The following is a 24654-nucleotide window of genomic DNA, read 5'->3' as shown; positions in this document are numbered from 1 at the left end:
ATTTATTTTTATTTCACATTAAACCAAATAGGGTTTTCTAAAATATTTGCTTTGTAAACATTACTTGAACTTAAACTCGTACACCAAGCCTCTAGAACATCTTTCCATAATAAATGTTTGCAATTGTTTATTGTTTTTTTTCTTTTTTAGTGTTCAATTCCAGTATTTGCTAATTTTTGTTTGACAAATAGAGATCTTAGAGGCCGTCCTTACATGACCATAGCTGTTAATATGACGTTTATTAATCAAACAAACAAACAAACATCATTATCAACACTTGTTGGCTCCGTCACTGTCTCCAGGCTGATGTCTGTAGTTGATAAAGCCTGTTGTTTCCTTTGCTATCCATGCTGGAATTGTCCGCGTTTTAATACTTTAAGGCGATCATGATGAACGACTTTACTTGTTCTTGCGTTTTCTATTTCGTACAAGACAGACCCATGGCACTTGACAACAATAAAAGGGCCTGTCTATTATGGCTGTAACTACGTTAACCCGTCGCTCCTCTGCTAATGGCAGTATATCGTCTACATCTGCTTCAAAGCGAGCCCATTGCTTGTGAATCTTTGTGCAGTATTTGCAACCACCACATGGTAGCTGATCGAGATCTGCGCCTGCTCGGTAGCAATCGCGTGATGCTTCTTCTGCTTTACGGACTATGCGTCGGCATTGCCATGAAGCACAAGTGCACGTGCTCTGGAGATGTAAATGATATCCATGAAGAACCACGTGCATATGTACGAGTCTATAAATTGAAGATTTTTTTATTTAAAGTTATGTGCCAACCTCAAATACCGAACAGGACAGTAAACTGAAACAGAATTAGGCATTTTAATGATGACTTTTCGTAGATCATGGTCTGCACGAAACGCTTATTAACTTTGTTGGTGCTAGTTTTAAACAGCGGGGCGATATAAGGATGTGCTAAATTAGAGTAAAGCCGGAGTATCGGGGAAAAACACCGAAATACCAAAGAATGGCCAAAACCACAGGGATCTGAGAAATGAGAACCGAACTCGAAAATCAGTGGTGATATTACATGTATGTCGGTACATTTCGGCCATCGCGGTACCGTAATTTCCAAGAAGCCTCAATAATTTTGTTTGTTTGTTTGATTTATTAACGTCCTATTAACAGCTATGTTCATGTAAGGGCGGCCTCTCATGTATGCGTAGTGTTGTATGTATGTTGTGCGAGGTGTATGTTTTGGGAGACTGCGGTATGTGGAACTGTTGCCCTTTTTATAGTGGAACTGTTGCCCTTTTTATAGTGCTATAACACTGAAGCATGCCACCGAAGACACCAAGCAACACACCCCACCCGGTCACATTATACTGACAACGGGCGAACCAGTCGTCCCACTCCCTGTATACTGAACGTTAAGCAGGAGCAGAAACTACCACTTTTATAGACTTTGGTGTGTCTCGGCTAGGGGACAGAACCCAGAGCCTTCCTCACAGGGGCGAACGCTCAACTCAAGGCCAAAAGTGAGGCGTTTCCAAGGGAGGCATTAGGAAAAATAAAGTCAGTTAGGAAGTAGTCGCCTCTTACGATTATGCAATAGGGGCAGCAGGTACAATTCTAACGCCCTACCTGCAAGGCCGGAAACCTCAATAAAATCGTGAGCATCATCTTGAGGAAATTCACTCCAGTATGTAATAATGTATATAAGTGTATCATTCTTGAATTAATGGTACATGTGTTTATTGAATAACGGTAAAACAAACATTATAAAACCGCGTCAGAAAAGCAGAGTGAAAACGACGTCTTGATGTGTTACGTCACCACTATCACGCACTACGCTAATACAAGCATCAATAATGTGATATGAAGGAAAAATCAAGAGAATGTAACCCAAAACTTTGTTCAAACGGATTTTTAAACGGACCTAGTAAATCCCCACAGTCAAAGTTATGGAAGACTCTTTCTGGGAGCTGGTAAGGGCTATACATTCTAAAGATTCTAAATTTAATGTCATTTTATACTGACTTTATACAGACTTAAGTCATCATTACTATCAGCATAAACCTGTTACATAGTTTTGTTAAATCTACACTTAACAAATGTCAGGGTTAGATAGTAACTTATTTTATGAGGTGGTCAGCAGGACCACCAACTATTTTTTTCTAGTGGTCCTTCTGAATTTCAGGTGGTCCTTCCATCATGTAATAAAAAAAGCACAAATACATAATATCATTGTCTTCATGGCCGTTTATTGGAATAAAGTACATATTTTTACTCTCCATCTGTTAGAGAGTTCCCATACTACGATTTACAAGAGAGAGAAAAAAACAAGAAAAAACTAAACAAAAACAAAAAAACTATCAACTTGGAATGGTGAATTAGAAAAGCGATTGAAAAAGGTAATAATATCATGAATATTTTAGTTGGTCCAACGGACCACCGATCAAGAATGACTTAGTGGTCCTTCCATTTTTCTTGTGGCCTCGGGCCACAGGACCACCGCTAGTATCAATCCCTGAATGTGGGGTGAGTTACTTGTGGAATACCCAATTTACTCCCTATTATAATAAATATGGCTAAAACATGTTATCAAATTAAAAATATTTCTATTTATCGCGCGTTATTCAATTTGTCTATAATCCTATATATAGCTATTGTAAAATTGAGGGTTTTAGCGGGTTCCTCTTGGGGGGCTGACTCCGACATACGACAAGAAGAGAGTGATTTCGTTAACATCTTTTATTTTCGGGTTTCCGGTTCTAGTCAGTCCCTATAAAATATACAAATAACACTCATTAACACACAATCGAACGCACTCAAAGTGATTACACTCACACTTACAAAACTCATATTTAGATTCGGAGAATGTTCAAATATTATCGAACAATTTCACACATCTCCACAACAAATACAAATATCAAGCTACTAGTAAAACTAAAGGTCTGTTGATATTATTATCAAACACAACAACTTATACACTACATACCACGACCAAATAATACAAACTTATCATACTCGATCGACAATGATATATATATAAAGTTACTGATATATGAAAAATAGATAATCTACTGATTTAGAAAGATTGAATACATATTTCAAAAATTTACATTAGCCTAAACGTTGCTCCGGTACTGCTCTCCCCAGTAAATATATTTAACTAATGCGAATGCATAACAGGGGTAATAAAAATTTATTAATTTTTTAAAAAAAATAATAATAACACTTTGAAAATTAAAAGCTATAGAATGCAGTCAAAATATCCACTAAGGCGAAGATGAGCACAAGGAATCACGACGTCACATAACGTCAACAAATGGTGCGAAATCAAAGGATTCGCATACGCGGCACTCCAGGCCTTGAATGGACACAGAGAAATCAGAATCTTTGAGTTCATTTCTTTGAGTTAGGCAATTATTACATCATATACTTCTATAGTTTAAAGTGTGTCCTTTTATTTCTTAATTATGTCTTCTACATGAAATAGAAAATAAAATAAACAAGTAGCCGTGTATGATTCATATTAAAATATCTGGCTGTTGCCTTCAGTCATATTATACATGAATGCAGATTTTCCGTTCTTATCTTTTTTCTTTTCTTTTTTTTTTTGTAATGGGAAAAGAAAATTAATTATCTAAATAAACTTGATTTTCTCTGTGGAGAAGTATTATATAACGTTGATCATATTTTATCAACGAAATAAATTAAAACCTCAGTATCTATACTGTAATATGTGGGACCGACAATTCCGTAATTCCATTATTCCGTCATTCAGTTCAACGTTTAGATTACCGTGTCTGGTTCTTTGGCACGCTTTAATTATTGATAGTAATCGAATGAATGCGTCCACATGAAAAAAGTTCACATGCACATGTGTGTATGTTAAATAGGTCGCACTGGCTGGCCTTTTTTACTTGTAAACCATAGAATCATCAACAAAGCTCCATGTCATCTAACAAACCTGCCAATTAACGGTAAGTAATATGTCACCTTTGTCATCTCGCTGTTCGACCATTGCGTGCTGTTGAATTTGAGATTTTAAAAAATCGTGCACATGTTCTGCATTCGGATGACAATGCAGAACTACACTCGCTGTTCACTCTGTCTCCAGTATTTTACAGGTTTGTCACACAGTCTGTGTGTTTAATCAGATTGACAAGGCATTGGCGAGAACGCATGTAAATAAACCGTTGCACTATTTTAAGGGAATCATTATATAGCTGTTGTAAACAATGGAGACATCATACATCTGTTCCTACATATTGTACATGTATATAAAGTTGTGCATTATTATATCATTATACAGTAGACTATATGACTATAACATTTGAGTTTCTCTGCAAAAACAAAAGCATACATTAATTTAATTTTTGTACAATTAAAACCTGTTACACGTCTATTTTTATAACTGATTCTGATCATGAGTACACCCATCTTCACATGTCAAGGCAAGATAAACCTTTACACTCCTTACTCATCAATGCAGTGTTTTTCCTGGGTATTTTGGGAAATTGCCACCTGGTGAAAATTGGGAATTTTTGTGCGATAAAAGTAGGAAATTGGGAAAATTTTTAACCATGTTTATGGAAATATTGGAAAAGGTAGAAATAAACAATTATCCTTCTCTAAGAATCAAGTATAAGAATGTATACTAAAATACAATGTTCAGACTTGGGATTTCCAGATTTTTTTGGTTTTGTCACACAAAATACGCTTCAACTCACTGATTTGGGAAAGTTAGACATAGATTTGGGAAAAAATAACAAGAAACACAATTGGGAATGGGGCCGAATTCCGGCCCCAAATATATAGGCAGGAAAAACACTGAAATGTATGTCGGTATTGTTTGGTAGGCGAAGGTGGAGTGCACCCTGATTCTGTTTGAGTCATAAATTCAGAATAGATAATTGAAGCTAATGTTTATATTACAATGCTTCCATATATTCTGATATATACATATGATACATATACTCCCAACAATGTTAGAGGTATAGCATGATGAACAGAAACATTACGTTGTGTCTAACCTCTAACTTCTGATAGGCCATTTACCCAAAGCTGAGCATTACATTTTCAAAGTTTGGATTGTGACAATATAAAATATTTAAATCACATTTAAATAGTCTTCAATGTCAAATGCCTACCTCTTTTTCATATATTGACAAATATTTTGACAAAATCAACTGGTAAATCCATCTAAAACAAATATTTACATTAACTAACATAGATTTTCGTAACCGAGACAAAACTTCATGGTGATTGTGATCTGTTCTGTTAATAGAAAAAACAAAGTGCAATGTCACCAAAACGCTTGATCTCCCTTCACTTTTACTTGTATTCTGCCTGCTTGAATTCACATTTCTTTTTTTGTGGTAACCAGTCACCATATTTGAAACTAGGTCAAAATGTTTCTGAAAGGATTCATCATATTTAATCTGCTAAAATGCTATTTTATGAGGCCCCAAGTTATGGATTTACTACATAAATGGGATAATCAATACCTAAAATGTAAGTACACATTGTTGTTATTATGGTAAGAGCTAAAAATATTTATACAATTGCAATTTTCGTTCCGCATTCATCTGACATCGGAACAGCCATCAATGAAATAGGCCCAGCATCCTCTGAAATGAGAGTCGACTGCCAGAAAAATAACATCGGTTAAAAAAATGGCTGACCAGTCGACTTTCATGCTGTGGGAGTAATATACATAGGATGTTGTACTTTTTTAAAATTGTTTATTTCATGTTGAACCATTTGTAATAAATGTAGCATAATGTGTTATTACAACTTGCTTAAATACATGCATAATTGTATAATTGCTTCATTGGTTTTTTAGCTCACCTGGCCCGAAGGGCCGGTGAGCTTATGTCATGGCGCGGCGTCCGTCGTCCGTCCGTCGTCCGTCCGTCAACATTTCCTTATAAATCGCTACTAGTCATAGAGTTCTGCATAGATTGTAACCAAATTTGGCCACAAACATCCTTGGGGGAAGGGGAACAGAACTTGTATAAAAGTTGGCTCTGACCCCCCGGGAGCAGGAGGGGCGGGGCCCAATAGGGGAAATAGAGGTAAATCCTATAAATCGCTACTTGTCCTAGAGTTCTGCATGGATTGTAACCAAATTTGGCCACAAACATCCTTGGGGGAAGGGGAACAGAACTTGTATAAAGTTTGGTTCTGACCCCCTGGGGGCAGGAGGGGCGGGGCCCAATAGGGGAAATAGAGGTAAATCCTATAAAAAGCTACTTGTCCTAGAGTTCTGCATGGATTGTAACCAACTTTGGCCACAAACATCCTTGGGGGTAGGGGAACAGAAATTGTATCAAGTTAGGCTCTGACCCCCCGAGGGCAGGAGGGGCGGGGCCCAATAGGGGAAATAGAGGTAAATCCTATAAATCGCTACTTGTCCTAGAGTTCTGCATGGATTGTAACCAAATTTGGCCACAAACATCCTTGGGGGAAGGGGAACAGAACTTGTATAAAGTTTGGTTCTGACCCCCCGGGGGCAGGAGGGGGGGGGCCCAATAGGGGAAATAGAGGTAAATCCTATAAATCGCTACTTGTCCTAGAGTTCTGCATGGATTGTAACCAAATTTGGCCACAAACATCCTTGGGGGAGGGGAACAGAACTTGTATAAAGTTTGGCTCTGACCCCCGGGGGCATGAGGGGGCGGGGCCCAATAGGGGAAATAGAGGTAAATCCTATAAATCGCTACTTGTCCTAGAGTTCTGCATGGATTGTAACCAAATTTGGCCACAAACATCCTTGGGGGAAGGGGAACAGAACTTGTATAAAGTTTGGCTCTGACCCCCGGGGGCAGGAGGGGCGGGGCCCAATAGGGGAAATAGAGGTAAATCCTATAAATCGCTACTTGTCCTAGAGTTCTGCATGGATTGTAACCAAATTTGGCCACAAACATCCTTGGGGGAAGGGGAACAGAACTTGTATAAAGTTTGGCTCTGACCCCCCAGGGGGCAGGAGGGGCGGGGCCCAATAGGGGAAATAGAGGTAAATCCTATAAATCGCTACTTGTCCTAGAGTTCTGCATGGATTGTAACCAAATTTGGCCACAAACATCCTTGGGGGTAGGGGAACAGAACTTGTATAAAGTTTGGCTCTGACCCCCGGGGGCAGGAGGGGCGGGGCCCAATAGGGGAAATAGAGGTAAATCCTATAAATCGCTACTTGTCCTAGAGTTCTGCATGGATTGTAACCAAATTTGGCCACAAACATCCTTGGGGGAAGGGGAACAGAACTTGTATAAAGTTTGGCTCTGACCCCCGGGGGCAGGAGGGGCGGGGCCCAATAGGGGAAATAGAGGTAAATCCTATAAATCGCTACTTGTCCTAGAGTTCTGCATGGATTGTAACCAAATTTGGCCACAAACATCCTTGGGGGAAGGGGAACAGAACTTGTATAAAGTTTGGTTCTGACCCCCCCCCCCCCCCCGGGGGCAGGAGGGACGGGGCCCAATAGGGGAAATAGAGGTAAATCCTATAAAAAGCTACTTGTCCTAGAGTTCTGCATGGATTGTAACCAAATTTGGCCACAAACATCCTTGGGGGTAGGGGAACAGAAATTGTATCAAGTTAGGCTCTGACCCCCCGAGGGCAGGAGGGGCGGGGCCCAATAGGGGAAATAGAGGTAAATCCTATAAATCGCTACTTGTCCTAGAGTTCTGCATGGATTGTAACCAAATTTGGCCACAAACATCCTTGGGGGAAGGGGAACAGAACTTGTATAAAGTTTGGTTCTGACCCCCCGGGGGCAGGAGGGGGGGGGCCCAATAGGGGAAATAGAGGTAAATCCTATAAATCGCTACTTGTCCTAGAGTTCTGCATGGATTGTAACCAAATTTGGCCACAAACATCCTTGGGGGAAGGGGAACAGAACTTGTATAAAGTTTGGCTCTGACCCCCGGGGGCAGGAGGGGCGGGGCCCAATAGGGGAAATAGAGGTAAATCCTATAAATCGCTACTTGTCCTAGAGTTCTGCATGGATTGTAACCAAATTTGGCCACAAACATCCTTGGGGGAAGGGGAACAGAACTTGTATAAAGTTTGGCTCTGACCCCCCAGGGGGCAGGAGGGGCGGGGGCCCAATAGGGGAAATAGAGGTAAATCCTATAAATCGCTACTTGTCCTAGAGTTCTGCATGGATTGTAACCAAATTTGGCCACAAACATCCTTGGGGGTAAGGGGAACAGAACTTGTATAAAGTTTGGCTCTGACCCCCCGGGGGCAGGAGGGGCGGGGCCCAATAGGGGAAATAGAGGTAAATCCTATAAATCGCTACTTGTCCTAGAGTTCTGCATGGATTGTAACCAAATTTGGCCACAAACATCCTTGGGGGAAGGGGAACAGAACTTGTATAAAGTTTGGCTCTTGAACCCCCCCCCCCCCCGGGGGGCAGGAGGGGCGGGGCCCAATAGGGGAAATAGAGGTAAATCCTATAAATCGCTACTTGTCCTAGAGTTCTGCATGGATTGTAACCAAATTTGGCCACAAACATCCTTGGGGGAAGGGGAACAGAACTTGTATAAAGTTTGGCTCTGACCCCCCCTGGGGGCAGGAGGGGCGGGGCCCAATAGGGGAAATAGCGGTAAATCCTATAAATCGCTACTTGTCCTAGAGTTCTGCATGGATTGTAACCAAATTTGGCCACAAACATCCTTGGGGGAAGGGGAACAGAACTTGTATAAAGTTTGGCTCTGACCCCCGGGGGCAGGAGGGGCGGGGCCCAATAGGGGAAATAGAGGTAAATCCTATAAATCGCTACTTGTCCTAGAGTTCTGCATGGATTGTAACCAAATTTGGCCACAAACATCCTTGGGGGAAGGGGAACAGAACTTGTATAAAGTTTGGCTCTGACCCCCCGGGGCAGGAGGGGCGGGGCCCAATAGGGGAAATAGAGGTAAATCCTATAAATCGCTACTTGTCCTAGAGTTCTGCATGGATTGTAACCAAATTTGGCCACAAACATCCTTGGGGGTTGGGGAACAGAACTTGTATAAAGTTTGGCTCTGAACCCCTGGGGGCAGGAGGGGCGGGGCCCAATAGGGGAAATAGAGGTAAATCCTATAAATCGCTACTTGTCCTAGAGTTCTGCATGGATTGTAACCAAATTTGGCCACAAACATCCTTGGGGGAAGGGGAACAGAACTTGTATAAAGTTTGGTTCTGACCCCCCCCCCCCCGGGGCAGGAGGGACGGGGCCCAATAGGGGAAATAGAGGTAAATCCTATAAATCGCTACTTGTCCTAGAGTTCTGCATGGATTGTAACCAAATTTGGCCACAAACATCCTTGGGGGAAGGGGAACAGAACTTGTATAAAGTTTGGCTCTGACCCCCCGGGGGCAGGAGGGGCGGGGCCCAATAGGGGAAATAGAGGTAAATCCTATAAATCGCTACTTGTCCTAGAGTTCTGCATGGATTGTAACCAAATTTGGCCACAAACATCCTTGGGGGAAGGGGAACAGAACTTGTATAAAGTTTGGTTCTGACCCCCCGGGGGCAGGAGGGGCGGGGCCCAATAGGGGAAATAGAGGTAAATCCTATAAATGGCTACTTGTCCTAGAGTTCTGCATGGATTGTAACCAAATTTGGCCACAAACATCCTTGGGGGAAGGGGAACAGAACTTGTATAAAAGTTAGGCTCTGACCCCCCGGGGGCAGGAGGGGCGGGGCCCCAATAGGGGAAATAGAGGTAAATCCTATAAATCGCTACTTGTCCTAGAGTTCTGCATGGATTGTAACCAAATTTGGCCACAAACATCCTTGGGGGAAGGGGAACAGAACTTGTATAAAGTTTGGTTCTGACCCCCCGGGGGCAGGAGGGGCGGGGCCCAATAGGGGAAATAGAGGTAAATCCTATAAATCGCTACTTGTCCTAGAGTTCTGCATGGATTGTAACCAAATTTGGCCACAAACATCCTTGGGGGTAGGGGAACAGAACTTGTATAAAGTTAGGCTCTAACCCCCGGGGGCATGAGGGGCGGGGCCCAATAGGGGAAATAGAGGTAAATCCTATAAATCGCTACTTGTCCTAGAGTTCTGCATGGATTGTAACCAAATTTGGCCACAAACATCCTTGGGGGAAGGGGAACAGAACTTGTATAAATTTTGGCTCTGACCCCCCGGGGGCAGGAGGGGCGGGGGCCCAATAGGGGAAATAGAGGTAAATCCTATAAATCGCTACTTGTCCTAGAGTTCTGCATGGATTGTAACCAAATTTGGCCACAAACATCCTTGGGGGAAGGGGAACAGAACTTGTATAAAGTTTGGCTCTGACCCCCCGGGGGCAGGAGGGGCGGCCCAATAGGGGAAATAGAGGTAAATCCTATAAATCGCTACTTGTCCTAGAGTTCTGCATGGATTGTAACCAAATTTGGCCACAAACATCCTTGGGGGAAGGGGAACAGAACTTGTATAAAGTTTGGCTCTGAACCCCTGGGGGCAGGAGGGGCGGGGCCCAATAGGGGAAATAGAGGTAAATCCTATAAATCGCTACTTGTCCGAGAGTTCTGCATGGATTGTAACCAAATTTGGCCACAAACATCCTTGGGGGAAGGGGAACAGAACTTGTATAAAGTTTGGCTCTGACCCCCCCTGGGGGCAGGAGGGGCGGGGCCCAATAGGGGAAATAGCGGTAAATCCTATAAATCGCTACTTGTCCTAGAGTTCTGCATGGATTGTAATCAAATTTGGCCACAAACATCCTTGGGGGAAGGGGAACAGAACTTGTATAAAGTTTGTCTCTGACCCCCCGGGGGCAGGAGGGGCGGGGCCCAGTAAGGGAAATAGCGGTAAATCCTATAAATCGCTACTTGTCCTAGAATTCTGCATGGATTGTGACCAAATTTGGCCACAAACATCCTTGGGGGAAGGGGAACAGAACTTCTATAAATGTTGGCTCTGACCCCCCGGGGGCAGGAGGGGTGGAGCCCAATAGGGGAAATAGAGGTAAATCCTATAAATCGCTACTTGTCCTAGAGTTCTGCATGGATTGTGACCAAATTTGGCCACAAACATCCTTGGGGGAAGGGGAACAGAACTTCTATAAATGTTGGCTCTGACCCCCCGGGGGCAGGAGGGGGGGGGCAATAGGGGAAATAGAGGTAAATCCTATAAATCGGCTACTTGTCCTAGAGTTCTGCATGGATTGTGACCAAATTTGGCCACAAACATCCATGGGGGAAGGGGAACAGAACTTCTATAAATGTTGGCTCTGACCCACCGGGGGCAGGATGGGTAGGGCCCAGTAGGTGAATTAGAGGTAAATATTCGAATTCCTTCAGAAAAGAAACAATGAACCTGTATTTAGAACATTACTTGGCATTACAAACCAGGTGAGCGATACAGGCCCTCTGGGCCTCTTGTTTTATAAATCTTTTTTGTAAAGACATTAAATGTACAGTAAAAACTGCACAGATTTTTTTGCTTAAGAAAATTGGAGACTCTCATTTTAAATTACGGGAGTCTATATTGATAAAATAAAAAAAATTGCAGATATGGTTTATGATCAAGTGACTACCTTAAGTTCAATGGTTTGATTTAATTTTGAATATCAAATCCAAATATCAACTGTTTCTATTTCCTTGTTCATTTGATTTCCATATACAATAAAGATATCATATTCTCAATCATTCTGTCATTCAAAATCTCTGGCAACTTCGTCATTTTTACGATAGGCAGATGTACCTCTGTATGTCCCTAGGGGCTTTTAGATAAACTCTTAAATAGTTAAATACAGCAGAATAACTTTGATATGTTATAAAAGTTAAGTAATTTTCAGATGGTTTGAGTACGATTTTGGAAAGAAAAGATTATATTTTAACTTATAATTTATATATTAATAAAACAAAATGCACTTCCGGTTTTGAATGCCTGATTTTCGAAAAACCAGGTAAAATTGCTCATATTCGTTCTTTCAAAAATAATATTAAATAACATCAATTCGGAAAACTGATCACATCAAACCATGATATAATGTTTAAACTTTGTGTTGATGCAAAAATATCATGTTTAAAAGAATACTCTTAAAAATAGTTATCCAAGGGAAAATGCCTATAAACTGGAGGTCCCTCTGCCTGTCAACATAGACAAAGAAGGAGTTTCCAATCTCTATGTATATATGTTTCTGCTAAAAAGAAGCTACATATATACAGGTTTCACTTCATTTCATTTTTAGATTTTTTTAAATACATGCATACACTTAAAGGTTTTTTTTCAGTTAATTAATGATTAATATGATATTCTTTATAATGTCTTTTGAAGGTACAGATGTGTGCGATTTGAAAATGGGAGATAACTCACACCCACCTCCCCTGGATGGGGGCTGGGGCTGGATGGTTGTCTTGGGTAAGTGAAGGGAGATAACTCACACCTGGTAAGTCAAGGGAGATAACTCATACCCCCTTCCTCTGGTTGGGGGATGGGACTGGATGCATGGTTATCTTGGGTAAGTTAAAGGAGATAACTCACACACACCTCCCCTGGATGGGGGCTGGTGCTGGATCGTTGTCTTGGGTAAGTGAAGGGAGATAACTCACACCTGGTAAGTCAAGGGAGATAACTCATACCCCCTTCCTCTGGTTGGGGGATGGGACTGGATGCATGGTTATCTTCGGTAAGTGAAAGGAGATAAACTCACACACACCCTCCCCTGGGTAGGTTTGCTGGGGTTTCAATATCAGGCGGTACCCGGTACTTTTTGCTGGTTGAACCTGGCTGTGGTACCGCCTGATTTGGGCTAAATTACATTAGATAGCATACAGATGGTATAGAAAAGTACCCCCTGAAATTGCAATTGTACCGCCTCTCCTGAAAGATAATGAAACCCCTGGGGTTGGATGGTTATCTTGGGTAAGTGAAGGGAGATAACCCACACCAACCTCTCTGGATGGGGCCACGGCTGGATTGTCAATGATTTTTCTCTTATATGACTGGGGTCAGCAAATGACACCATTCCCAATGCCAAATCCCCCTATTTTTTAGCTCTCGTCTGTCCGTCAACATCTTCCTTTAAATCACTACTAGTCATAGAGTTCTGCATGGATTGTAACCAAAGGACTAGATATGATAATGGCTCTTTTTGGCCCCTAAATCTACCAAATTTTAAATTAAGTATTTAGAAATTAAGTTGCCGCGTTTGAAATATTGAATACACCCCTGATAAAAACTTAATGATGTTTTTGTTGACAGAAAGTATGTTTTTGCTATATAACCATGGTAACTTTGCATAAATTATGCAAATTTGAAATTTTTTGTCAATTTTGGCATATATTTTGATAGTTTTTCTTTTAAAAGCAATAGAGCGCATTCTAGAACAAACTTTATATTTTAAGAGAATTAGCAGACTCGAAAAATACATCATTTTGAGAAATATAAAGTTTGTTCTAGAATGCGCTCTATGTTAACTAGATGAAAAACTGCATAAAAAATGCCAATTTTGATGAAATTTTCACATTTTGCATAATTTATGTATAATAAAATGGTTGCCATGGCAACTAGAACTGCTATATTACCTTATAGCACTATCAAATATGTCCGGTATGTAGTTAATATTTGAAATGCAAGAATAACATCTTAAAGGTAGGTTTCGCCAAACCAAATAAATATTTCTTTGTGAAATTCGATAAGTGGAAGAAAAGATGAAAAAACATTAAAATATCTCAATTTAATTTCTTTATGTGTTTGAGATTGAACAAATGTGTCTTGAATCCAAAATTGAAGGAAATCCTTGATTTATTACGGTGTCCGTCAGACAATAATATGCAAATGAAGCTGCGATGGATTGTGTTGTCGAAGTTTGGCGCATGCGCATTGTCACGCACTAAAAGTAAACAAAATGGCTGAACGAATGTGTGTGAGATTGAAAAAAAATATATCTGAATCGGCAACAAAGTGGAGGAAATTATAATTGATTCGGTAGCACCCTAGGATATCTATAGGGAATTGAATTCAGAGATGGCATGTAGCAATAGAAGAAACAGAAGCCACATCTCAAGCGGAACTTGCCGGGATCTGTTGGGACTCGTGTAACGGCATTGCACATGGTGAGTTAAATTTCAACACGTATGCCAGCGCACAAACAACCGCAGACTAACTACATGTATATTTGGTGTACAAAGTTAGCGAGCGTATGTAAGTAACATGAAGTGTTTTAGATTATATGATATGTATAAACAGTCCCTCGCACTTCGATTTGTTGTTGTTGTTTTTTATCTAAACATGGCGTGGCAAGACTGTCACTTCTATTTGACATTTTGTTGCACGCTTCCGTTTGTTGCTGCGGCCTCGTTTTGAAAAAAATACATCATGTTCTATGTAAAGCTTGACTTCGCTCTATTTTTAGAGGAGTATTTTCCTGGTCAAGCTAGGCAACTGACCACCCATATCGTTCGCTGTATGCATTGAAAATGATCTGAAGATTATATCTATGTATAGGATAAATTTCAATTTCGTAGTCTTTATATTTCATTGGGCGAAACCTACCTTTAAAGTAACAGACTTTGAAAAATAGCGGATTTGGGGGCCATAGATGACCCTTACCATATCTAGTCCTTTGGCCACAAACATCCTTGGGGGAGGGGAAACAGAACTTAAGCTTGTATAAATTTTGGCTCTGACCCCCCGGGGGCAGGAGGGGCGGGGCCAAATAGAGGAAATAGAGGTAAATCCTATAAATCGATACTTGTCCAAGAGTTCTGCATGGATTGTAACCAAATTTGGCCACAAACATCCTTTTTGGAAGGGGAACAGAACTTGTATAAATTTTGGCTCTGGCCCCCCTGGGGCAGGAAGGATGGGGCCCAATAGGGGAAATAGAGGTAAATCCTATAAATCGCTACTTGTCCTAGAGTTTTGCTTGGATTGTGACCAAATTTGGCCATAAACATCCTTGGGGAAGGGGAACAGAACTTGTATAAATTTTGGCTCTGACCCCCTGGGGGCAGGAGGGGTTGGGCCCAATAGGGGATTTAGAGGTTAATATTAAAATTCCTTCAGAAAAGAAACAACGAACCTGTATTCAGAACATTACTTGGCATTACAAACCAGGTGAGCGATACAGGCCCTCTTGGCCTCTTGTTTCCAATTACAATGAAAACTTCCCCAATCAAATAGCTGAAAAACAAATAAACCCATGAAATCTTTACCCTTGTTGTTTAATCTGAAAAAAAATACTCTGAAACTGTTGTGATGGTCATTACCTTTTGATAAAATGAAACAGTTTACTATTTTACAATATTTAATCACCTATAGATATTCAGTAATGTGTAACTTTTTCCCAAAACTGATCTTTTGTCGATTAAAAATTCCCAATTGAATACAAAACCTTTTTTCCCAATTAAAATACCATAAAAAATCACTGATTATTGTCTTTGGTAAGTGAATGGAGCTAAATTACACCCACCTGCCTTGAATGGGACTGGGGCTGGATGGTTGTCTTGGGTAAGTGAAGGGAGAAAACTAATACCCAACTCCCCTGGATGGGGACTGGGGCTGGATGGTTATCTTGGTAAGTGAAGGGAGATAACTAATACCCAACTCCCCTGGATGGGGGCTGGGGCTGGATGGTTGTCTTGGGTAAGTGAAGCGGAAAAAAACAATACCCAACTCCCCTGGATGGGGGTAAGTAAAGCGGAAAAAAACAATACCCAACTCCCCTGGATGGGGGCTGGGGCTGGATGGTTATCTTGGTAAGTGAAGGGAGATAACTCACACACACCTCCCCTGGCTAGGGGCTGGGGCTGGATGGTTATCTTGGTAAGTGAAGGGAGATAACTCACACACACCTCCCCTGGCTAGGGGCTGGGGCTGGATGGTTGTCTTGGGTAAGTGAAGGGAGGTAACTCACATCCACCTCCCATGGATGGTTGTCTAAGGTTTAATTCAAGGGAGTCAAATTCATCTCCTAGATACAATGTATGATTGCTTTAAAGGCCATTACCTTTCTGTAACAAAAAATTAAAGTTTCTTAAAAACAATAATAGCATACAAACATTTATATCGATGACATATGATAAGGTTACAACACCAAACATATGGAAGTTTTCCTGCATAATTTGTGTTTACAGTGAAGATTCAGTCAGCTGTCGTCTAGCGCAGTGTTAATCATCTAAAGCGGGGAAATTAGGACGACAGCGGGAAATGTAATACAACCTGCGTTATGAGAATTAACATTTAATCTATTTATTACAGTAAATTGTTTAGGAAGTGATGATAAGTGTAGTATTAACGTTTAGTTTATAACTTAAAGATACTCCACCGCTGACAAATGGTATTTTTTCACTATCAAAAACAGACGATTTAGTATTTTTCTTTAGTTACAAAAGCTACTTCTCTACACCATTACCACCATTGAAAAGTTTGAGCTTCTAATTTTATTTTCAAGTTAGAAATATGAAAAATAATTAATTGCATCTCGAAAAAAATAACTGGCACTATATCTTATATGGAATGAAGCACTGATTGCGCATGCACCAAAGGCAAAATAAGTTATTTTATATTATTTTCTATATTAATTAGACATATATACACACAATTAAACACCAATTATTGTTGAAATGATGAATAAATTTATGCTCTGTCGGCGGTGGAGCATCTTTGATTGTGCGACTCTACAAAATTATCAATCTTTTTCTACATTCCCATTTAAAGAATCAAAAGCCGCTTCGGAAATGTAGTACCCCTTTAAGTTAGTTAAAGTGAACCTCCCTTAGAATATTGTTTTGTGAATGTAAAGAGGATGATTCATCAGCCTCATATCTTATCAATTAGATTTTACCAATATACAAGATATTTTCACCTTGACTATGGAATTGGTTTTATGATATTCATTGCAGAGTAAACTTCCCAGTTTATGCTAAATATTGTCTTTTGAATTAGTGTGATGAGAATTACATACATATATATGTATATTTTATAACCATTTAATGAGTACCTGGAAATATCTCACTAATCCTAATAATCATGTGTATTGTGTCTGTAGCTGAAATGTGCTCCACCGCAGACAAATGGTATTTTTTCACTGTCAAAAACAGGATCAGACAATTTAGTGTTTTTCTTCAGTTACAAAAGTTACTTAGTTGGTGGTGGAGTATCTTTACAATTATGGTATGTCGGTAGTGGAGCATCTTTATCATTATGGTCTGTCCACGGTGGAGCATCTTTACCATTATGGTCTGTCCACGGTGAAGCATCTTTACCAGTATATGGTCTGTCGCGGTGGAGCATCTTTACCATTATGGTCTGTCGGCGGTGGAGCATCTTTACCATTATGGTCTGTCGGTGGTGGAGCATCTTTACCATTATGGTCTGTCGGCGGTGGAGCATCTTTACCATTATGGTCTGTCGGCGGTGGAGCATCTTTACCATTATGGTCTGTCGGCGGTGGAGCATCTTTACCATTATGGTCTGGAGCGGTCTGTCGGTGGAGCATCTTTACCATTATGGTCTGTCGGCGGTGGAGCATCTTTACCATTATGGTCTGTCGGCGGTGGAGCATCTTTACCATTATGGTCTGTCGGTCATCTACCATGTCTGTCGCGGTGGAGCATCTTTACCATTATGGTCTGTCGGCGGTGGAGCATCTTTACCATTATGGTCTGTCGGCGGTGGAGCATCTTTACCATTATGGTCTGTCGCGGTGGAGCATCTTTACCATTATGGTCTGTCTGTCGGTGGTGAGCATCTTTACCATTATGGTCTGTCGGTGGTGGAGCATCTTTACCATTATGGTCTGTCGGCGGTGGAGCATCTTTACCATTATGGTCTGTCGGCGGTGGAGCATCTTTACCATTATGGTCTGTCGGCGGTGGAGCATCTTTACCATTATGGTCTGTCGGCGGTGGAGCATCTTTACCATTATGGTCTGTCGGCGGTGGAGCATCTTTACCATTATGGTCTGTCGTGGTGGAGCATCTTTACCATTATGGTCTGTCGGCGGTGGAGCATCTTTACCATTATGGTCTGTCGGCGGTGGAGCATCTTTACCATTATGGTCTGTCGGCGGTGGAGCATCTTTACCATTATGGTCTGTCGGCGGTGGAGCATCTTTACCATTATGGTCTGTCGGCGTGTGGAGCATCTTTACCATTATGGTCTGTCGGCGGTGGAGCATCTTTACCATTATGGTCTGTCGGCGGTGGAGCATCTTTACCATTATGGTCTGTCGGCGGTGGAGCATCTTTACCATTATGGTCTGTCGGCGTGGAGCATCTTTACCATTATGGTCTGTCGGCAGGTGGAGCATCTTTACCATTATGGTCTGTCGGCGGTGGAGCATCTTTACCATTATGGTCTGTCCGTGGTGGAGCATCTTTACCATTATGGTCTGTCGGCGGTGGAGCATCTTTACCATTATGGTCTGTCGGCGGTGGAGCATCTTTACCATTATGGTCTGTCGGCGGTGGAGCATCTTTACCATTATGGTCTGTCGGCGGTGGAGCATCTTTACCATTATGGTCTGTCGGCGGTGGAGCATCTTTACCATTATGGTCTGTCGTGGTGGAGCATCTTTACCATTATGGTCTGTCGGCGGTGGAGCATCTTTACCATTATGGTCTGTTGCGGTGGAGCATCTTTACCATTATGGTCTGTCCGTGGAGCATCTTTACCATTATGGTCTGTCGGCGGTGGAGCATCTTTACCATTATGGTCTGTCGGCGGTGGAGCATCTTTACCATTATGGTCTGTCGGCGGTGGAGCATCTTTACCATTATGGTCTGTCGGCGGTGGAGCATCTTTACCATTATGGTCTGTCAGCGGTGGAGCATCTTTACCTTTATGGTCTGTCGGCGGTGGAGCATCTTTACCATTATGGTCTGTCGGCGGTGGAGCATCTTTACCATTATGGTCTGTCGGCGGTGGAGCATCTTTACCATTATGGTCTGTCGGCGGTGGAGCATCTTTACCATTATGGTCTGTCGGCGGTGGAGCATCTTTACCTTTATGGTCTGTCGGCGGTGGAGCATCTTTACCTTTATGGTCTGTCGGCGGTGGAGCATCTTTACCATTATGGTCTGTCGGCGGTGGAGCATCTTTACCATTATGGTCTGTCGGCGGTGGAGCATCTTTACTTTATGGTCTGTCGGCGGTGGAGCATCTTTACCATTATGGTCTGTCGGCGGTGGAGCATCTTTACCATTATGGTCTGTCGGCGGTGGAGCATCTTTACCATTATGGTCTGTCGGCGGTGGAGCATCTTTACCATTATGGTCTGTCGGGGTGGAGCATCTTTACCATTATGGTCTGTCGGCGGTGGAGCATCTTTACCATTATGGTCTGTCGGCGGTGGAGCATCTTTACCATTATGGTCTGTCGGTGGAGCATCTTTACCATTATGGTATGTCGGGGTGGAGCATCTTTACCATTATGGTCTGTCGGCGGTGGAGCATCTTTACCATTATGGTCTGTCGGCGGTGGAGCATCTTTACCATTATGGTCTGTCGGAGGTGGAGCATCTTTACCATTATGGTCTGTCGGCGGTGGAGCATCTTTACCATTATGGTCTGTCGGTGGTGGAGCATCTTTACCATTATGGTCTGTCGGCGGTGGAGCATCTTTACCATTATGGTCTGTCGGCGGTGGAGCATCTTTACCATTATGGTCTGTCGGAGGTGGAGCATCTTTACCATTATGGTCTGTCGGCGGTGGAGCATCTTTACCATTATGGTCTGTCGTCAGTCGAGCATCTTTACCATGGAGCATCTTTACCATTATGGTCTGTCGGCGGTGGAGCATCTTTACCATTATGGTCTGTCGGCGGTGGAGCATCTTTACCATTATGGTCTGTCGGCGGTGGAGCATCTTTACCATTATGGTCTGTCGGCGGTGGAGCATCTTTATCATTATGGTCTGTCGGCGGTGGAGCATCTTTACCATTATGGTCTGTCGGCGGTGGAGCATCTTTACCATTATGGTCTGTGGCGGTGGAGCATCTTTACCATTATGGTCTGTCGGTGGTGGAGCATCTTTACCATTATGGTCTGTCGGCGGTGGAGCATCTTTACCATTATGGTCTGGGTGACTGTCGTCGGAGTGGAGCATCTTTACCATTATGGTCTGTCGGCGGTGGAGCATCTTTACCATTATGGTCTGTCGGTGGTGGAGCATCTTTACCATTATGGTCTGTCGGCGGTGGAGCATCTTTACCATTATGGTCTGTCGCGGTGGTGAGCATCTTTACCATTATGGTCTGTGGCGGGTGGAGCATCTTTACCATTTATGGTCTGTCGGCGGTGGAGCATCTTTACCATTATGGTCTGTCGGCGGTGGAGCATCTTTACCATTATGGTCTGTCGGCGGTGGAGCATCTTTACCATTATGGTCTGTGGTGGTGGAGCATCTTTACCATTATGGTCTGTCGGCGGTGGAGCATCTTTACCATTATGGTCTGTCGGCGGTGGAGCTTTATCTTTACCACGGTTGGGCATCTTATGGTCTGTCGGCGGTGGAGCATCTTTACCATTATGGTCTGTCGGCGGTGGAGCATCTTTACCATTATGGTCTGTCGGCGGTGGAGCATCTTTACCTTTATGGTCTGTCGGCGGTGGAGCATCTTTACCATTATGGTCTGTCGGCGGTGGAGCATCTTTACCATTATGGTCTGTCGGCGGTGGAGCATCTTTACCATTATGGTCTGTCGGCGGTGGAGCATCTTTACCTTTATGGTCTGTCGGCGGTGGAGCATCTTTACCATTATGGTCTGTCGGCGGTGGAGCATCTTTACCATTATGGTCTGTCGGCGGTGGAGCATCTTTACCATTATGGTCTGTCGGCGGTGGAGCATCTTTACCATTTGTCTGTTGAGCTCTTACTTATGGTCTGTCGGCGGTGGAGCATCTTTACCATTATGGTCTGTCGGCGGTGGAGCATCTTTACCATTATGGTCTGTCGGCGGTGGAGCATCTTTACCATTATGGTCTGTCGGCGGTGGAGCATCTTTACCATTATGGTCTGTCGGCGGTGGAGCATCTTTACCATTATGGTCTGTCGGCGGTGGAGCATCTTTACCTTTATGGTCTGTCGGCGGTGGAGCATCTTTACCATTATGGTCTGTCGGCGGTGGAGCATCTTTACCATTATGGTCTGTCGGCGGTGGAGCATCTTTACCATTATGGTCTGTCGGCGGTGGAGCATCTTTACCATTATGGTTTGTCGGTGGTGGAGCATCTTTACCATTATGGTCTGTCGGCGGTGGAGCATCTTTACCATTATGGTCTGTCGGCGGTGGAGCATCTTTACCATTATGGTATGGTGGGTGGAGCTCTTTACCATTATGTCGGCGGTGGAGCATCTTTACCATTATGGTCTGTCGGCGGTGGAGCATCTTTACCATTATGGTCTGTCGGTTGGGCGTGGAGCATCTTTACCATTATGGTCTGTCGGCGGTGGAGCATCTTTACCATTATGGTCTGTCGGCGGTGGAGCATCTTTACCATTATGGTCTGTCGGCGGTGGAGCATCTTTACCATTATGGTCTGTCGGCAGTGGAGCATCTTTACCATTATGGTCTGTCGGCGGTGGAGCATCTTTACCATTATGGTCTGTCGGCGGTGGAGCATCTTTACCATTATGGTCTGTCGGCGGTGGAGCATCTTTACCATTATGGTCTGTCGGCGGTGGAGCATCTTTACCATTATGGTCTGTCGGCGGTGGAGCATCTTTACCATTATGGTCTGTCGGCGGTGGAGCATCTTTACCATTATGGTCTGTCGGCGGTGGAGCATCTTTACCTTTATGGTCTGTCGGCGGTGGAGCATCTTTACCATTATGGTCTGTCGGCGGTGGAGCATCTTTACCATTATGGTCTGTCGGCAGTGGAGCATCTTTACATTATGGTCTGTCGGCGGTGGAGCATCTTTACCATTATGGTCTGTCGGCAGTGGAGCATCTTTACCATTATGGTCTGTCGGCAGTGGAGCATCTTTACCATTATGGTCTGTCGGCAGTGGAGCATCTTTACCATTATGGTCTGTCCACAGTGGAGCATCTTTACCATTATGGTCTGTCGGCGGTGGAGCATCTTTACCATTATGGTCTGTCGGCGGTGGAGCATCTTTACCATTATGGTCTGTTGGCGGTGGAGCATCTTTACCATTATGGTCTGTCGGCAGTGGAGCATCTTTACCATTATGGTCTGTCGGCAGTGGAGCATCTTTACCATTATGGTCTGTCGGCAGTGGAGCATCTTTACCATTATGGTCTGTCGGCACGGTGGAGCATCTTTACCATTATGGTCTGTCGGCGGTGGAGCATCTTTACCATTATGGTCTGTCGGCGGTGGAGCATCTTTACCATTATGGTCTGTGGCGGTGGAGCATCTTTACCATTATGGTCTGTCGGCGGTGGAGCATCTTTACCATTATGGTCTGTCGGCAGTGGAGCATCTTTACCATTATGGTCTGTCGGCGGTGGAGCATCTTTACCATTATGGTCTGTCGGCGGTGGAGCATCTTTACCATTATGGTCTGTCGGTGGTGGAGCATCTTTACCATTATGGTCTGTCGGTGGTGGAGCATCTTTACCATTATGGTCTGTCGGCGGTGGAGCATCTTTACCATTATGGTCTGTTGGCGGTGGAGCATCTTTACCATTATGGTCTGTCGGCGGTGGAGCATCTTTACCATTATGGTCTGTCGGCGGTGGAGCATCTTTACCATTATGGTCTGTCGGCGGTGGAGCATCTTTACCATTATGGTCTGTCGGCGGTGGAGCATCTTTACCATTATGGTCTGTCCACAGTGGAGCATCTTTACCATTATGGTCTGTCGGCAGTGGAGCATCTTTACCATTATGGTCTGTCGGCGGTGGAGCATCTTTACCATTATGGTCTGTCCACAGTGGAGCATCTTTACCATTATGGTCTGTCGGCGGTGGAGCATCTTTACCATTATGGTCTGTCGGCGGTGGAGCATCTTTACCATTATGGTCTGTCGGCGGTGGAGCACATCATGTACATGGTTATAAAAAGTTATGTTTTGATGAATGGCAAGTATGAGAGTATTTATTGATGTGAAATTGATGTGGATCAGAGTTAATATTTTTCGGCCTGAAAAATTAAGGCCAAATACTGGTCCTACCATATCTACTCCTTTTTGTCCAAGTTATCCAGTCATTTTTCTAGTATCATTTTTATCTCGGACAAGCATTTTTAACTTCTGATTATAAGCCTACATCATATCAAATGTGATCCTATGCCGTTTAAAAAGAAAAAAACAAACACAAAAAACAGGACAAATACAAATAATTAATGTAAACTTTTTCATAAAACAAATAATCGTCACGGTTAAATGTCGAAGAGGCTGCAGAGGGATCCATTTGGACAACCCAGGAGAATGGGTGGATGTCCGATGAGATTGAGAAGTGGTTCTGAGATATATTTCTCAATCACAGTGGACATGAGCGCTTTCAGAACTTGTATCAGTTTTGGTATCCAAATCCTTGGGGGAAGGGGAACAGAACTTGTGTAAATTTTGGCTCTGACTCCCCGGGGTCAGCAGGGGCGGGGCCCAATAAGGGAATTAAAGGTAAATCCTATAAATCGTTACTTGTCCTAGAGGTCTGCATGGATTGTAACCAAATTTGGCCAGAAACATCCTTGGGGAAGGGAAACAGAACTTGTATAGATTTTGGCTCTGACCCCCTAGGGGTAGGAGGGCTGGGGTCCAATAGGGGAATTAGAGATAAATATTCGAATTCCTTCAGAAAGAAACACTGAACCTGTATTCAGAACATCACATGGCATTACTAACCAGGTGAGCGATACAGGCCCTCTGGGCCTCTTGTTTTATAATGGGTAACTTTTTATGAAGAATACATGTACCATTTATACCCCTGGGGTGAGGATGAGCTAGGTTGGGTTACAGAAACTTTTAAATGAGATCTTTAAGGTCACTTGTATACAAATTCTATCAATTGCAAACTAATTTGATTGAGGATTGAAATTTTTGAAAAAAGAGTACTTTTTATGCAGAATAAACAGTATCCCCACGCCTCTGAGGTAGGGCAGCTCTATTTTAAGTGCTTTTATGGTCAGTGCATGTGTGAAATGTTTTTCTCTTATCCGAATTTGTTTAAATAGACAAAATTTCAAATTTGCACTGGGTGTAACGATCTCTCTGTGTGGGTCACACTAATAACTGCCACCCTCAGTTCTGTTCTAACAAAATTTTGAGACAAAGTATGTTGAATATGAACATATTAGGGAGACATTTTATGCAAGGATGCATGTTTTGATAGGGTATAAAAAGTATCCGAATACTATTTTTGCAGGAGGTACATTTTATGCATGACACCAGTCGCAAGTTGTAGGCGGAGTGCTATGAAAATATTAGCAATCTATAGAAGTTTTAGTTTCTACTAACTCTCAGCTTTAAGGGAGTGGGGTGACTGGTTTTACTACCACTAAAAATTATACCGTTTCTATTCCACACATGGATGTTTTATTGTTTTTAAGTACATAGTAAGTCATCGACTGGTTTAGATAATATAAGCACATTATTTTTACAACACTGTGTAGATCGTGTGGCAAAATTATTAATCATTTTATTGATACATGTAATTTTCCAACTGTATGGAAAACAGCTAAAGTATCTTTTAATAAGAAATTGTGATTATTAAGAACAAATCTCCAATTATCGACCTATATCTGTACTTCATGTGCATTTAAGGTCTTGAAA

The 24654-nt window shown here is 42.6% G+C and overlaps 1 protein-coding gene across 3 annotated transcripts in view; it reads left to right on the top strand.

Moving 5' to 3' along the window:
* Nucleotides 1-3752: 3752 nt before the first annotated feature.
* LOC138307215 (monocarboxylate transporter 12-like) overlaps nt 3753-24654 on the top strand; it is a 137999-nt gene continuing 117097 nt past the window's right edge. Inside the window, exons 1-2 of one of the 3 annotated variants that reach the window (XM_069247851.1) lie at nt 3753-3938; nt 12251-12328. In XM_069247851.1, coding sequence (XP_069103952.1) covers nt 12268-12328 — 61 coding nt within the window. In that variant the 5' untranslated portion in view covers nt 3753-3938; nt 12251-12267. Of the gene's footprint in view, nt 3939-12244; nt 12329-15751; nt 15805-24654 lie in introns of those variants that run through there. The other 2 variants (XM_069247850.1, XM_069247852.1) reach the window with 2 other exon arrangements.

This window comes from Argopecten irradians, chromosome 14 (genome assembly GCF_041381155.1).
Source record: "Argopecten irradians isolate NY chromosome 14, Ai_NY, whole genome shotgun sequence".
Lineage (NCBI taxonomy): Eukaryota > Metazoa > Mollusca > Bivalvia > Pectinida > Pectinidae > Argopecten > Argopecten irradians.
This window is presented reverse-complemented; position numbering and strand designations above follow the sequence as displayed.